The sequence below is a fragment of the Ochotona princeps genome, chromosome 7 (assembly GCF_030435755.1).
Source record: "Ochotona princeps isolate mOchPri1 chromosome 7, mOchPri1.hap1, whole genome shotgun sequence".
NCBI lineage: Eukaryota > Metazoa > Chordata > Mammalia > Lagomorpha > Ochotonidae > Ochotona > Ochotona princeps.
The window spans coordinates 16,282,254-16,299,169 of record NC_080838.1 but is presented as its reverse complement, the minus strand read 5'-3'; the positions used below and the strand labels follow the sequence as shown (position 1 = coordinate 16,299,169).

Sequence of the window (16,916 nt, the reverse complement as noted above, 5' to 3'; positions counted from 1 at the left end):
AAGGTGGCTAACAACAAGAATGGCATTGGAGAGATGCAGATATTTGCGCCCAAGTTGGGTGAAGCCGTTCCTTGCATCCTCAAATGCAACACTGATCCCTTGCGCAGGAGCTCTACACTTAGGAGACAGGTTCCAAAATCTGAGCCTGCTCATCAATTTCCGTTGCTTCTGGGAAAACACCAAACCTTCTGGTACCTTTGACATTCCTGTGAAGTAGCCCTGTGCTATGCCTGTTGCCCATGTGCTGGAAGGAAGCTGACAGTACAGCCAATCCTCAGCTGTTTTAATACTTCAACAGTATTGCATACTGAATAACTGCTTCATATTGCCATGCCTTAGTTGCCTCATATGAAAGAGGGACTTAGCTCTACTCCAGCCCTTCCAAGCTCCCAATGCACAATGATTGGCAATGATCCTTTGACCCTCCTATGGCTTTTCTCTGCATATTCTGGTCATACTACATTGCTATTTTCTAAAAATGGTTTATTTTACTTACTTTAATGGAGAGAGATGGAGAGAAACAGAGTCAGAAAGGGGGCAGGGAGAGAGATCTTCTGTCTGCTAGTTCACTCCTCAAGTGCCTGGGCTGGACCCAGGAACTGATAATTCCAAAATGTCAGAGATCACCCACATGGCAGGCAGGGGCCCAATTACTTGAGCTATCATCTGCTGCCTCCAATAGTACATATCAGTAGAAGCTAGAATCAGGAATGGAGCTGGGATTTGAACCTAGGAACTCTGATACAGGTTGTGAGCCTCCCAAATGGGAGGGTAACCAATATGTCGAATGCCTGTCCTGTGCTGGTTCTTGTACTGATTACTCTCCATGATCTGGAGTGCCTTTCCTTGGAAATCTCTTCAGAAGTTTTCCTTGAGAAGAGATTTTTTTTTTTCTCTAGACTAAGCCATCAGCTCTTGACTACAAGTTTTCAGCTTGCCCTACAGATTTCAGATGTGCCAATTCCTTAAAAATTCAATGTATATCTGTCAACATTTCTATAGCTCTACTATTGCTTTTTTTTTTATCTTTGAAGAGCTCAATGGATGTATCCTCCAATTAATAACCCTAGCTTGGTGGATTCACTTGTGCCTCCCAAATATTTAGCACCCAGTTGATGCTAGAAATATTCACTGCCTGATTGGGTAAGTATTCATCCTAGACCCAGTATTCCTCCTGTCTCCACCTGGTCACCAAGTTTCATTCACCCACTCTTCCTAAATATCTGTCACATTCATTGCTTTTCATTTCTCAACGTGGCTCCCTCATTCATCTCATTATGTGTTTCTCTATATTACTGCAATAGCATCTAAATTATTCTCCATGCTGCCAGTCTTTTCCTGTTCTTTTCTTCCCACTCATTGTTGCCAGAATTATCTTCTCAAAATATAGCACTGGTTACATCACTCCCTTGTTGCATTCTGTTCTGCTTTCAGAACTGGTTACAATGATGAACAAGACAAGATCCTTCCCGCTAAGAGAGTATCGTACCATCTCAAGCTTCTCTGTAAAGACTTGACAGGCCACTGCTTTGTGGGTTTCCAATCTTAGGCTAGTTACTGTTAACTCTCTGAGTTAACAATTTTATTTGATAGGTATGGGATTTCCAAGTGAGACAGTGTGGTGCATGTGTGTGTGTGTGCGTTAGGAGGGGGAGAGAGAACATCTAATATGAAGCCTGAAGTACAGGTCCTGAAGTAGGCACGTGGCACAGCAGTTAAGTTGCTGCTTGGGACAGGTATGTCCCCTAACAGAGTGCCTGGTTCAAGTCATGGATTCTCTATTTCCTGCTAAGCACATCCTGGGAGGCAACAAAGGATGACTGAAATGCTCAAGTCCCTTCAACCTCATGGATGATCCAGATTGAGTTCCTGATTCCTGATTTTGACTTGTCCCAGCCCTAGCTGTTGCAGTTATTTGAGAAGTGAATCAATAGATGAAAAAGCTCTTTGTGTCTCTGTCTTTCAAGTAAAGTGAACATAATAATAAATATTTAAATCATAAGTTCTGGTAGTCCTTCATTCGAATTATTGAAACTTAGTTTTAAATATTATAGGACTATTACGATTTTTACTGTTTAGTGTAAATGCTTCTAATCTGAGAAGTAATTTCAATTTTTTTAATTGAAGGGAGCACTAAGGGCAAAAAATAAATAGTACCCAAAATGATACATAGGATTGTGACATTTTTTTAAAAAAATTATTTTATCTTATTGTTGGAAAGGCAGATATACAGAGAGGAGAGACAGAAAGATCTTCCATCCACTGGTTTACTCCCCAAGTGGCCACATCTGTTGGAACTGAGCCAATCTAAAGCCAAGATCCAGGAGCTTCTTTTGGGTCTCCCAGACAAGTGCAGGGTCCCCAGGTTTTGAGCCATTCTTGACTGCTTCCTAGCGCACAAGTAGGGAGCTGGATGGGAAGCAGGACTGCCAGGATATAAACTGGTGCCCACATGGAATCCTGGAGGATATAAGGTGAGGATTTAGCCACTAGGTTACCATGCCAGTTCCTGTCTTGCTTATTTTCAACACTCTCCACTCTTAATTTGTGTCATCTGCAGTAAAGGACTGTTCTTCCCATGTTTTAACAAATGCTGCATGTTCGAGTACAAATACTGGAACAACAAGAGACTCTAACTTTTAAAAGTTCTGGAAAACTGAAAATGCAATAGTGCATGATCAAAACAGTTGCCTTTCCTCATTCACCCAACAGTAGCAAATATTTTAGAAAGAATTCAAACATTTGCTGAAAGAGGACGCAGACCATTGCATAACAACACGGAGATGATTATGAATCATCAGTTCTCACATTTTTTTAGCAGTGATGATAAATCAGGCTAATTTGTACTGCCTCCTATGTTCCGTTATGCTTTCAGCTACACATGTGACTCTCTATGTGATTAAATGACATGTTGCTTTCCACCCGGAGAAGGCAGAGAGTGCTCTGTTCTTCCAGGTCATGTATGTAGTGCCAGTCACTTGGCAACTGAGGTTGGGATCCTGTAGCCTGACACCAGTGCTAGCCATTTCCTTCTCCTGAGTGAAGCACTTTTTAAAGTGTGTGAGTCATCCAGGTAACTAAGACTCACATACTCCAAGATAATTAACTGCTTTAAAAAATATTCCAATCAAAATGCTCCCTCAAAACCTCTGAAATCTTATCTGCAAAGCTGTCAAGAAGGCAAGGGGGAGATCTGAATTAATAGACACTAATGACAACCTCTGCCAACTGTGGAATGCCTATTATATTCCAGGCATGTTATATGCATAATGTATGTGCAGCAGTTCTATGAGGCAGATATTCCAATTCCCATTTTATTGAGCAGAAAAGTTGAAGCTTATTTAAGTACATTACTCAAACAACTGATAAACTGCAAGACCTGGACTTCACCTACAGCAAACCCAGTATCAGTATTTTTAACTCAACTTTACAACCATCCATGAGGTTGAAGGGACTTGAGCATTTTAGTGCTCAAGTCTCAGTGCTTGTCTCAATGCTATGGAGATAGATGGAAATATTATATTTTATTCTTTCCAATTTTTTGCTCCAGTTTCAAGCTCTTAGTCTCTGTGAGCCTTGGTATTATACAATAGTACTCATCTGAGGATCCCATTAATCACATAGCTCCCATATGCCAACTCTCCAACTTCCAGATACATGGTAACATTACAGACTCCTTTGATGGTAGCTATGAGCATGCAACTAATTCTGGTCAACAAGTCAAAAGAAGCAATGACAGATTTCACTTTAGGCCATGGTATTTAGCAGCTGACCTTTCAGTTCAAGATGTGTGACACAGTGACTGCTTTGTTAGCCTCAATGCATGAATGTGCTCTCTCTGCTGAGATACAATGGACCCAAAGCAGGAGCAAAGCAGCATCATTGTGTCAATAAGTCTCTGAGAGTCGGGCTTGATTTGTTAGTTGTTACTGTAGCAAGACTGTGCCTATACTGACTAATAAAATACCTTCCAGGAGTGTTGTAGAATTAAACACTTATTTGTAAAGGATTATTTAGTGCTCAGTGGAAAATAGTGGTCGTAACTATTTTAAGTGATGTAGGTATAGCCTGTAACACAACAGATCATGACATACCAGGAAAACTGCCAAGGAGTGCAGGGGAGGGAGCAGCTAGTTTAGGAAACTATTGGAGATGGGAAGACCTTTTGCATAGCCCGAAGGACAGAAAGAACTTAAAAGTGTGGGGATGGGAGGAAAGAAATCCAAGTAGGAGAAACTGTCATGAGCCAAGCTATAATGGTGGTACTACAATGCATATGAGAAATTCAGCTGGCTTGAAGTATAAGGACAGAATATGAAGCTGAAAAAGATGAGTTTACGCTAGCATTCTGAAGTAGTCCAGATGGACTGAGCATGAAAAACACATGACCCATCAGGAACATCACAGATCTAAGCCTGCTTCCCCTCTGCGAAATGATGAAATGCTCTTCATTATGCATTTCCTTCCTCGTTGTTCCTTGTTGATGTTGCCTACAGAGAAAGTCCTTGTAATGGTGAGGATGTAGGCACCATTTCAGTGCTTGGCGCTGACCAACCCACATAAGCAGATGCCTGACATCTCCTAACTCTGTAACTGGGACTCCAGAAATAAATAAATCAAATTCTAAAACAAAGAAGAAAAGAAAAGGAAAAAAAATGAACTGGCACAAGAAACCAGTAACTGTTGTAACCTATGTCAGGCTAACCATAATTGGAGACTCACACGATGGAACACACACAATAAAAACAAAGGCTTCCACACAATGCTCTAAAATCTATTACCATTTACCTCACAAGCAACGATCTTCTAGAAAAAAAGCCTACCATTCTCATGTCCACAGTAACAAACTTAGAATGCTTGCAGAGAAATAACACTGTAGAAGCTGGGTTAGATTTGATTTGACTTCCTTGGGGTTGGTAGACTTCTGGTGTACAGTTAGATGGGGGTTTTGGAAGCAGAATTTGAGTGAAAACCACATTCCAGATTGCACACAACTCAGCAGATGCCTCCCAGGCTGGAGGGAGGCTGCCCATGCAATGAACCCACAGCTGGTGACTGCAGAGGAAAGGGGCCTGGGTCAGGAGTCAGCACACCTGGCCAGTCCCACATACTGTCACCAGTCTGACAGAGCTGAAAACAAGAGGTAACACTGGTACTTGTCCTAAGTATATTATAAGTTACTGTGAGGCATGTATTAGATATTACAGGTGAATGTGCTCAGTAAATCACAGATTGTTTCCAAAGCTCAAATATTAAAATAACAATGCATTTATGAAACCTAGTAATCTGCTGTGTGGGTTTAAATTGTATGAAAGAAAACCAAGAAAATTTAAAAAACTAGGAAAGTGCACTAGATCCTCGTGCTGGTAAATTTAACTTTTAAGCTGCAGTGGAAGACACGTAGGCACTGTGAAGGCAGGTGAGGAAGGAATGGCCACTCCCTCAATGTAAATCTGTCTCCTAGACGAGGGTTCTGGTAAAAGCAAGCTCTATGTTTTTAGAACTTGACCCTGGTCTAATTATATCTCTTGGCTGGAGTAGCACAGCTGGTTGGCCTTCGGCTCGGGTGTCTAGTTTGTTAATATAACTGGAGATGAGGACATTTGAAGTCAGAATGCCATATTTAACAAGGTTACTACAGTGCAAGACCTCTTTCCTAAGGCAGAATCTGCTCTGCGGAAAAGACAACAGAAATGGATGTTATCAGGCATCATCTACCAGAGCTTTCATCATCTTTCACACCTCCTCCATCAATCCCTTCACTGGGAAAAACAATATCTGGCTTGGGGCAGTTACACATGCTATGCACTGTGTATATATGTTTGAAATAAGCAAAGAACAGCAACCAGTAAACACAATCAGTAAACATTAAATAATCTTGACTAATGTATAAACTTTTAATTCTACGCATAGTTTCTTAATTACTTTCGATTTTTTCTTTTTTAAGATTTATTTATTTTGTTACAAAGTCAGATATACAGAGAGGAGGAGAGACAGAGAGGAAGATCCTCCATCCGATGATTCACTCCCCAAGTGAGCACAATGGCCGGTACTGTGCCAATCCGAAGCCGGGAACCTGGAACCTCTTCCGGGTCTCCCACGCGGGTGCAGGGTCCCAATGCATTGGGCTGTCCTCGACTGCTTTCCCAGGCCACAGGCAGGGAGCTGGATGGGAAGTGGAGCTGCTGGGATTAGAACCAGCGCCCATATGGGATCCCGGGACATTCAAGGCGAGGATTTTAGCTGCTAGGCCACACCGCCGGGCCCATTTTTTCTATCTTTTAAATGCAGGTCTAACATAGCAGAAATTATACAAAGCTCACTCAGCATGCTTGCCGATTTCCTAAACTTAAGAAGCATCATGTTTGCATACACGCTGCGTACATGCTGACGGGCATGGTCCGATCTCTCATGCTCTGGCTCAGACTGCATCTACACACTACCATGCAACCAGGATTCTTACACTATCACTACAGATTGAATTTTTTGCAATACTGAATTTCAAATGGAATCTTAAAGTTTTCCACTGTGTGGTACAATGGCCAAGTCACTACCTGGGAGGCCTGTATTCTATATTGGAGTGCTTGGATTTGACTCCTGCTTCCAAGCACCATCAAGTTTCCTGGCAATGTGTACCTCGGGAGGCAGCAAACGATGGCTCAAGCACCCGAGTCCCTGCCTTGCACACGGGAGATCTAAACAGAGCTCCTGACTCCTGGCTCCAGCTTGACATACTTGGAGGCTGAACCAGTGCATGGAAAATTTTGTTTTCTTTGTTTCCCTCACTCTTTCAGTAATAAAAATAAACATTAAAACATATTTTTGACATTAATATATATGCATTACAGAAATGAAACATACCAATGTTAGTCATTTCTAACTAGCAAGATAATTATTTTTGTTCTCTTTTTTGTGCATCTATTTTCAAGCTTTTCCCAATTAGCAACATAATTCTGAAAATACAAATCGTGTGTCACTGAAAAAGCTACAAACAGAATGCCCAGTAATCTAATTTGCATAAAATGGGCATAAAAGGGTAGGTTCAATCTTCACATCATCACCATAAAATGAACTTGGAAAGAAAAGGCTGGTCCTAACCAAGCCTATGTCACAGGCACGTCAGGGTAAGAACAGGACAGGCGATTTCTGCCTGGCTAGAAAGTGCCCCTTTGTTTCCTACTTTCACGAGTTACAGGAATCAGAATCACAATCCTGATCACATTACAGCATTTTGTAATTTTTTTCTTTTTTTTTACTCACAAAGAGCTTGGAATTTTCTGACCACACATATGGTCAGTTCACTTGATTCATCTTAAAATCAGACTGGTCTCTGGGTTTTGAAAAGCCCAAGTGATTTGTGTCTATTTTTAGTGATTCCAGTGAAACTTGATTGTGAGTCTTTGGGTTTTTAAATATTAAAGTGATGTTCATTTTTATGCTGTTGATGATGAGCACATTGTGCTTGGCAGGAATGACAATGCCCTCTTCTCCTACACAGAAAATCTCACGAAGGATTATCTCAATCCAACCTCGTTTTTTTTCGCCAGTTGTCATGAAGGTTCCAAGACATGAACTGTGTATGAGAGCTTTGAGAGAAGGTTCAGGGATGTCATGAACTTCCTAGGTGGGTCTGGGCAGAAGCATCTCAGTGACTGCAAGGCAAACCTGACAGAGGAACAAGGAGCCTTGCCAGGGGGTCTGGTGGGAAGCAAGTCACACTGCTAGGAAGGCATTTTGGGGGTAGGTGCTGTGCTCTCTCATTAGCCCAGCAAATATTGGTCATCTTCATGTAGCAAAGCCAGGAAGTAGGCAAGCTACTCTTAAACTCTTAGGAAGTATGCCTGTTCAGAGTGTATCCTTCCACTCTGTTCCAGATGCAGCAGTTGTTTCTCTGGCAGGGAAAATGCCACCTGTCTCTGGTAACAGAAACTAATGGAATATGACATTTAAGGAGCCGATCATTAGATCTATGTTTTGTGTGCAGGCTCTGTTTATATTCCTTAGGGATAATAGGGTTTGCCGTTGTTATTCTTTCACTGTTTTTATTCTCTTCTTGTCCTGTGTTAATATCTTTACTTAGTGGGGGGCGAAATCTGTAATTTTGAAATGAAATCAAAGCATGTCATTATAAAAACCAGGGGGAAAAAAGGAAGAAGGAAGGAAGGAGGAGGTTGGGTGGGGAATGTGGGCAGGAGAAAGCGAGGGCAGGGTGGGAGGTAGCACTAAACTGTATTCCCATGTGAATGTGAAATCTGTCCATTTTACAGAAATAAATATAAAAAATAGAAAAAATGTCTATCAATCATATCAATTGAGAAAAATGCTGCTGGCTGTCCTCCTGGTTCGACAGGCGGGGATGACATATCAGCCCCTCATCGACTGTACACACAAGGTACATATGTAACAGATGTCCAAAGAATCTCTTGAAATTAGCAGACCAGACTTGGCAATGGCCCTCAAAAAATTCTTTTTCCAAATGTCCAGTTTAAATCTTTGAGGATCTAGCTGACTCAGGCACTAAAATGCCACAGAAATTCCTTTCTGAGTCACAGTATCGGTTGCCTCAATTTATACATATGGGCCTCATTTGCCCTTTTACTTTGTACTGGGCTTGAACAGGCATCATTTATTCTGCTTTTGATTTTCAGTGTGGAATACAATGGTGCTTAAATGTGCCATCAAGTCTTTCAGCACAATGCTGCAGTCATGTCCTGGTCTTCGTTAAAGTCAGCTTTACATTTCAAGTTTTAAAATCAAGCAATCCGTGTGCTGCACCCCTTGTCAAAAATTATGAAAGGGAGCACTTGAACAGGAAGAGAAATTTAGCCTCACTTCAAAAAAGGAAAGACAAAGAACAATGGTGACATGGTATTAACACGTGGAATCAAATAATGATTCAAAAGGCAGCTTTGTCTACGTGACCCAGTTGTGGGAGTGTTCTGGGCTGGGTAACTCTCTCAAGAAAGGCTTAGGCAGACAAAGCCAAATCTGGGCCTTAAGTGTTTTCTTTTTTCTCTTAGTGACAATGAAAAGCTGTTTCTAGTACATGAAATCTGTTCCTTGTGTTATGGTTTGTGAGAGTGGGCAAACTGCTGGGATTTTTCAATGGAGAATGTGAGTGGAAAGACAAGCACATTTTAAGTGCTAACAAATCCAGATGTAGCAGCAGCCACCAAATGTGAGAAACAGGCACTCAATCTGTGACGATTCATCCCTGGAACTCCTCCTGGGCATGTCCATCTTCTCCGCGTGCCACTGCAATATTCTACTCAGAAATCCAGCATTTCCTACTTGACAACTGTTTCCTAACGGCCACTTCTGCCCATGGGCAGATCCTTTGTAGTCACACTGCACATCATTGCCAGCATGCTGTGTGTGAATCACAGACCAACCCCCTCAACAGGTTCCTCAGACTCTGGCTATCATCCAAATCCCTTAGGTAGGACTTTGGTTCCTGAATGGTGGATATTCACTCTTCTGCCTAATCCTCAACACATGCATTACACCCTAACAATTCAAAGGTAACACAGCTGTATTTGAATGACATGGCCTTCATAGATCCCATAGACTTAAAAAAAAAAAATAGAAACAATCATTAAAAACACCTTGATGTGGCAGGCACAATAGTTTAGTTCGTTAATCCTCCACCTGCAAGTACTGACATTCCATATGGTCACCAATTGGTGTTTTGGCTGCTCCACTTCCCATCCAGCTCCCTGCCTGTGGCCTGGGAAAGCAGTCAAGGATGGCCCATATCCTTGGGACCTTGCACTTGCATGGGCAACCCAGAAGCGGCTCTTGGCTCCTGGCTCCTGGCTTCAGATTGGTTCAGCTCTGGCTGTTGTGACCTTCTAGGGAGTGAACCAGTGGATGGAATTTCGTTCTGTCTCTCCTCTCTGTAAATCTGTCTTTCCAATAAAAATCAATCTTTTTTTTTTTTTTTAAAAGAAGCAAGCTCAAAATGGTCAGGGCATATAACTATCTTACCACACAGAAAATAATGATGGAAAACACGGCCTTGAAGAGTAGATTTATACAAGCACCAAGCCCTGGAATCATAGCTTGGCTTATCAACACAGAGCTCAGTCACCTTCTTCCCACTTGTCCAGAGGACAAAGGAAGTGCACAATCAGACACGTATCACCTGTACTATTTCCAGAGAGCTTTTATTATGGTACGTGGAAGCAGTAGGATATTAAATGATGTTGATAGCAGTTTCTCAAACTTGCAAAAAGAGGCATAGAAAATATAAGAAAGGAAATACATGAAAATGCTAGCAGTGGTTACCTACATAAGGGATTTAGCCAGATATTTAAATATTTGAATAATTTAACAAATTTTCTTAATGAAGATGTTATCAAAAATCACAACCATCATTAGAAAATATGAAGACAATCTTTTTTTCCCGCCTGTGGACCCTTTTAAACTCAAATTTGCCCAGTGCTTATTCACTCAAAGTGCTTACTTCTATATTTTGTTATTATTGCTACACATACCACTTCTTCTGGGTCCTCTATGAGGGTGCAAGGACCCAAGTAGTTAGGCCATCTTCCACTGGTTTTCCAGGTGAATTAGCATGGAACTGAATGGGAAATGGAGCAGCCAGGACTCAAACTGGGTCCCCCTCTGTGATGTTGGTGATGCATATGGCAGCTTTAGCCACCATGCCACAGTGCGGACGCCAATTTTCACAAACTTTTTGAACAAACCCTCATATGCATGGCTTTAAAATGTTTGCATAATCTCTTAATTCCATTTCCATGAATGTATTGGAGTTCTCCATTACAATAGAGCAATAGGAAATTCTGTGTGGCATATCGAGAGCAAATTCCAACCAAAGAAGTCAGACCTGCCTGATTTGCTCCACATGTTGTTAAGTGTCCATCCTGCATATTATGTATGTACACATTCACAGGGATCTTCCCTCACATGTTAGAGCAGAAGTGGGTGAAGACAGAATATATATGTATTATGTGACTTCATATTGGTAATCACCATGGCCACAAGTCAAGGCAGAAAGGCATTTACACAGCTAATTCACCATGATTTGTGTAAAAGACTTATGTACAAATAATAGAATGCTTTTAAACAAGTCATGGTTCAAGAATATACTTCGGTGATTTGGAAAGCCATCTTTTTTTTGCTTTGTTTTGTTTTTTTTTCTTTTATTATTATTATTATCATTTTATGATACAGTTCAATAGGCTGTGGGATTTCCCTTACCCATTCCCCAAGTCCTTGACTGAGCTCCCCTATACTATTACTATAGTATAATTCTTCATAAACAGTCCTATGTCCATAATTGCGGGCATGGATAATGGCAGAGAGTCCAGCATCCTATTGTCAAGTAAACAGTTTCATTAGGAGTCCATCTTTGTCTGGAAGTAGAGATGCATACTGCATTGAATCCTCACATCTGGATATGATAGTCTCCATTACACAGTTACTATACATCCCCCTAAATGAAAAGCCACAACACAAAATTAACAACAGGAAGAAAAAGAGAAATTTACAATACCATGAAGTTAAATAACATGCTAGTGGATATGATAGTCTCTATTACACAGTTAGTGTATACCCCCTTAGATTAAAAGCCACAAAACAGAATCAACAACAGGAAGAAAAAAGAAATTAACAACACCATGAAGTTAAATAACATACTACTGAATGACTAATGTGTCACTGAAGAAAAAAGAAAATGATGCTACTGCACGATCTGAGTCAGTGAAGAATTTAATGAGACAAAAACATTTGGAAGAGATGAAACTTAAAAAAAAAGGCATTTACTAATTCACTATGACTTGCATAAAAGACTTAGAAAGAGACAAATAACAGAATAATTTTAAAGATGTTATAGTTCAAGAATATATTGGGATCATCTGGAAAGCCATGCTATGTGGTAACAATAAAGGACATGCCCATGTAAAGTAGAAGCTTTGAGGCCACAGAAAAAGACGAGCCAACAGAAATGGTACACTGGGATATCTGTGGAATGGTTTGACTCCAGAGAATTCTGGGGATGAGTCAGCAGGGACATTATGGGCAAGAGTGTCTATGAAGTTCACAGGGGCCAAGGCTGCATAATACCCCAGAGGAAATTATCCAGCACAAAGCAAATGCCAGGACACTGTCTGATAACATCCATCAAAGCAAACTGTCTCACAGAATTCAGCAACAGGCATAAAAATATCTTGATTTTAAAATCAGCATAAAAAATGTACAACAGTGTAAGATCAAAGAGTAATTAACTGCATCCTTTACTTGGTAATGCTATATGTGCTTTGTTATTCAAAGCAGAATTCTCAGTGAGGAAATGCAGGTAGATAAACAGCAAAAAGAATCAAGGAATGAGCCGAGAACCAAATAACTTCACACAAAGGGGGCAGGGGGAACGTGAAGCTAAACTGAACTGCTGAATGACAAGCGTTAATAAAACAGAAGCTTCCATATTTCATTTTTTTGGTAGTAATTATTCAGGTGATACTTCTTGCTGTTATTTAGAAAAATTAAAAAAGCAGATCTGGAATAACGTATCATAAAATTCTAAACTTTATTAAAGCAAAAATAATTTGTTATAATTAAAAATTTAAATCATTCAAATGTTCCAAAACAGGCCAAGGTAAATTAAGTTGTGGAGCACTAATGACTTGGCTACTATACAATCTCCAGCAATTACATATGATAAAATGAAATTTATTCATGACAGGGCTCTAAATGAATATATTACTTTAAACTATGAATTACAATGCTAAACTAATGCCATACATATGATTTTTAAAATGTTTCATTACATAAAAGCTTTACACACTTTTTAACATATATGTATATATAATCTAAAAACACTCTGCTCATTAAAATCAAACGCCTTTCAGATTCTTAGGAAAAATAGTTACTTTAATTTGCTTGAAATAGGTTTTTATTAGTAATACTCTCACAGGTGCCAAACACCTCCAGGTGCAAAAGGATAGGAAAGCACTTCACCTGCTGGTAAGGGAGATTTAGGTGGGAGGCTGCAGGGATGACAGGGTGTACCCTGGTGGACTGGGTGCAATTCACCCACTGCCCATGTTCCTGGAGGTCATGAAGGAAACACTAAGTGCAATTTCGAAAATGAATGTTATGGCGTGCCCTCCTACAGAGGAAACAAGCCAGTCTTCCTGTGTCTGGATAGGTAACTTTGCCAGACATCTGTCCACTAAGGGAAAGTGAATTACACTTGAAGGCTCTGGCTGAGGTCACCCGCCTGTACTTTCCTAATGCCTGTTTTCCTAATGATGCCTTGGCCTGAGAGCACTTCCATTAAGACCCCATCTTCCTTGGGAGACCTGCTATCTGTCTATCTTGCTCTTTATTTTTGGTTAACTCTTTGTCATTTTGGTATTATCAGATCTTCCTCAAGCCATATTTTGTTCTTTTTAAATGCTTAACCAATAGCTCTTGAATGTGCATTATTTCACTACCAAATAGATGACTGCCTATCTTTGGGGTATTTTTATTCCACTTTACTTACTTTTAAAATCGGTTAATTTCAAAAGCCAGCCTTTCTACATGGGGAGCCATTCCTTGAGGTGTAATTTCATTATTATTTTTAGGACATTTGAACAGATGCAAAATGCTAAAATGGGTTTCCATTAAGGAGGACACCTTTTAAGCACCGTTGTAATATTGATTATATTATGACATTTATTTTTATTGAATTTTGACAATTTAAAAGTAATTTAGACATGTCAACATTGGCTTTCATTTGGGAGAGAGGTGTGGGTTATCTGGGAATCACCTGAGAAGTCTTCCCGGAACCTCATGCTGGCACACTTTGACAGATTCTAGAATTGGGGTGGAATGTACCATACTTTGATAGTAAAATTAAAAGGAAATGGACTCTGCCTCTTTACTTACTCCTGACTGAGTTATGAAAGCTGAGCTCTTCCTGGTCATTCCCAAGATATGTTTTAAGAGGATTTTAACTAAAACAACACTGACGAAAATGACAATTGGTTCTTTACATCACAGAGCTGCTGTTCAGAAAAACACACCTGGGGCCATGGCATCGAGTTCTGGGTCACCAAGTTCTAGTTCAGAGCAGAGTACATCCTGCCCAGGACAAAGCAGATCAGAATCATGTTTCTAACTTCACGTGCAAAACACTATGGAGGCCTACGTGTACATGCCTGGTGATGTGTGGGGGCAGACTGACCTTACAGGTCTAGGCCAAGCAGGTCTGAGCACACAGGACCTCGTCAGAGGCAGGCAGCCCAGCAACTCACCGGCAGGGCAGGATCCTGACCACGTCATTGGGCTTGTAACCTTCAATACAAACTGCACAGTTGTCAAAATCGGGCTCTGTTTCCTGGAGCAGAGGAAAGAAGCACAGATGAGCTTCATCACTCGTGTGCAAACACCCAAACAGCACACCAAAGGTGGGCCTGCAGTGGGAGCAAGGCTTTCAGTAGTCCTGGTGCTAAATTCTGCTCTGTGAACAATTTACTGACCACTGACACAGTTCCCACCTCCACTGTAGTTTCTAGCTTCCACTGCAACTATTTTCTAATGCACCATTAATAATGATGTTATTACTGATAACTAGAGATCACAGATCAACCTCTACAGGATAAAAAGTCATGCCTGAGCGATTCCTCTGGAATCCAGGGTATAGAATAAACAGCACATAAACATCAAAGAGTATTCCAATTTCCTCAAGCAGATTATTCTCTCCTAATATCACACACCATGTTAACTTATGTAAATCTTTGCATTTTCATGATTAGTTTTTTGACCAAGCAGTGGGTGAAATGACGTCCAAAATGCATTTTAAATTTAGCAAATGTTTCAGAGGAGTTAAGCCCAACAGTATTTTTATATGGGTAAAAGATAATAACACATCCTTTCCGAAACAAAATGATTCTCAGGCTAGCGACCATACTTGGTGTATATGTGGAGGTTGTGAACCCCCCCTAACGATGCTCCAAGGATCTCCGGCGCACGTGTTGTAATCCACTGCTCTAACACTCCTCCTGAGGAAGAGAGGCACTTCCAGACCTGCAGGCCTGGACTGCCTTGTTGTCCCTCCTTCGAATCTACTATTGCTTTTGGCTTCCTGCCATCACTCTACAGTGAAGGAGGCTATTGCAATAATGCTGAGCTTATGAATACCAGGTTTTGGAGGGACCGAATATACTTCCTGTATTTATATGAGAGACCTCAGTGCAGAAAAGAGCTCAGCACACAATACTGTCTTCCTTACGAGGAAGAAGCACTCTTGGGTCATATGCCAGGATAAACCATTTTGCTTTTCATCTTGTGGAACACTACAATAACGTAATTAAATAAATAGTGTTTGAATATTGAGATGTACTTCTTTCTTTGTCTTGTCTGCAAGACAGCTCTAACCTAAATTTAGGACTTATTTTTTTTTTCACATTTCAAGTACTATATTTGTATACAAATTACATTCTGGATTCACTGATTTTTTTTCTTACATTTACCTTTGCATTTCTCACATTTTATTTCCAATTATGATATGCATTTTGCAAACTGCTTTAAATTATACTAGAGAAAAAGTATGAATGGGCCTGGTGTGATGGCTCAGTGGATAAATCCTTGCCTTATAAGCACTGGGATCCCATATGGGCGCCAGTTCATGTCTTGGCTTCTCTACTTCCCACCCAGCTCCACGCTTGTGGCCTAGGGAAGTAGTTTAGGATGGCTTGAAGCCTTTGGACTCCGTACCCATGTGGGAGACCTGCAAGAATCTCCTAGCTCCTGGTTTTGGATTGGCTCAGTTTCAGCTGGTGTGGCCACTTGAGGAATGAACCAGTGGACAGATCTTTCTGTCTCACCTTCTCTCCATAAGTCTGACTTTCTAATAAAAATACGTAAATCCCTTAAAAAAGAGAAAAGTGTGAGTAACAGATCCTGACTGGACAACAGTTGGCATGCAGCTACTTTCCTATCTTAACCTTCTCTTTCTTCTTTCTGGCTGTCAGAAAGAGAAGGGGCTGTTACCTTGTCACCCTTCTTGATGGTCCTGATCTGGAGCTTGCTGATGGCTTTCTTGGCTGCATCTCCCAGTCGACGCTGAAAAACCAAGGCGGCTTGTTAACAACAAAGGTGTGTGATTCTTGATTTCATTTCTGATAGCATTTGATAAACAAGCAGCTGTCTCTGAGATCATGCACATGTGGCATGTATGTTCACGATGATGATTGGAAGAGATGGCACAGTGGCATCTGCCTGGGCACAGGAGCTCCACTAGCAGGGTTATAAAAACATTTGGTCCTATGGAGTTCTACAATGTGTAGTGCTAAGCATCTTGTCCTGCAGTGACACTAGTGGAGGTCACATCAGCACAGGTTGTCAAAAACATAATTTTTGTATCATAGTTTTCCATTCTGGCCACTCAATTTATGACATGGAGCTAGCCATTTCCAAGTAGCCAGCATACCACATCTCTTCTTTTCTACAATCAGGATTTACTGGTTGTTTGCTTCTTTCCATTTGTTCGTATAGCCCTAACTTAGATTTAAATTTGGTCTGTTCTATTCTATTCCATAACACATTGACTTGCCAGTTTTCTTTATATGTGTTAGTGTGAGTATGCATATAGATAAATACATGCAACAATGTTCAGTTCAGCACATAATCATAAAGACCTATGTAATCACCTGTCATTCATGTTAAGAAAAAGAAATCTTCAATGTTAATTTTTCTGCTCCATATGTCAATATTTGCTTTTAAAATTATACTAGTATATTTAGCAGAAGGGAAAGTTTTGGCCATTTCCTAAAAGTGGTTCTATATATACTTCTATATATACCTATGACTTATCTACAAGTCCATGAGTAGTTGGCAAACTACAGTCGCAGGACATAACAGGGAGAGCATACAACAGTTGAGCTTCAAAGAGAAACATGTGAGAG

General features: G+C 40.5%; 1 protein-coding gene across 1 annotated transcript in view; it reads right to left on the bottom strand.

Annotated features, from left to right (window-relative positions):
• Positions 1-16,916, bottom strand: part of RNF150 (ring finger protein 150) — a 216,444-nt gene that overhangs the window by 47,086 nt on the left and 152,442 nt on the right. Inside the window, exons 3-4 of the mRNA XM_004588141.2 lie at positions 16,003-16,074; positions 14,265-14,347 (exon numbers count right to left, since the gene is read on the bottom strand). Of these exons, the coding sequence (XP_004588198.1) occupies positions 14,265-14,347; positions 16,003-16,074 (155 nt within the window). The remainder of the gene's footprint in view (positions 1-14,264; positions 14,348-16,002; positions 16,075-16,916) is intronic.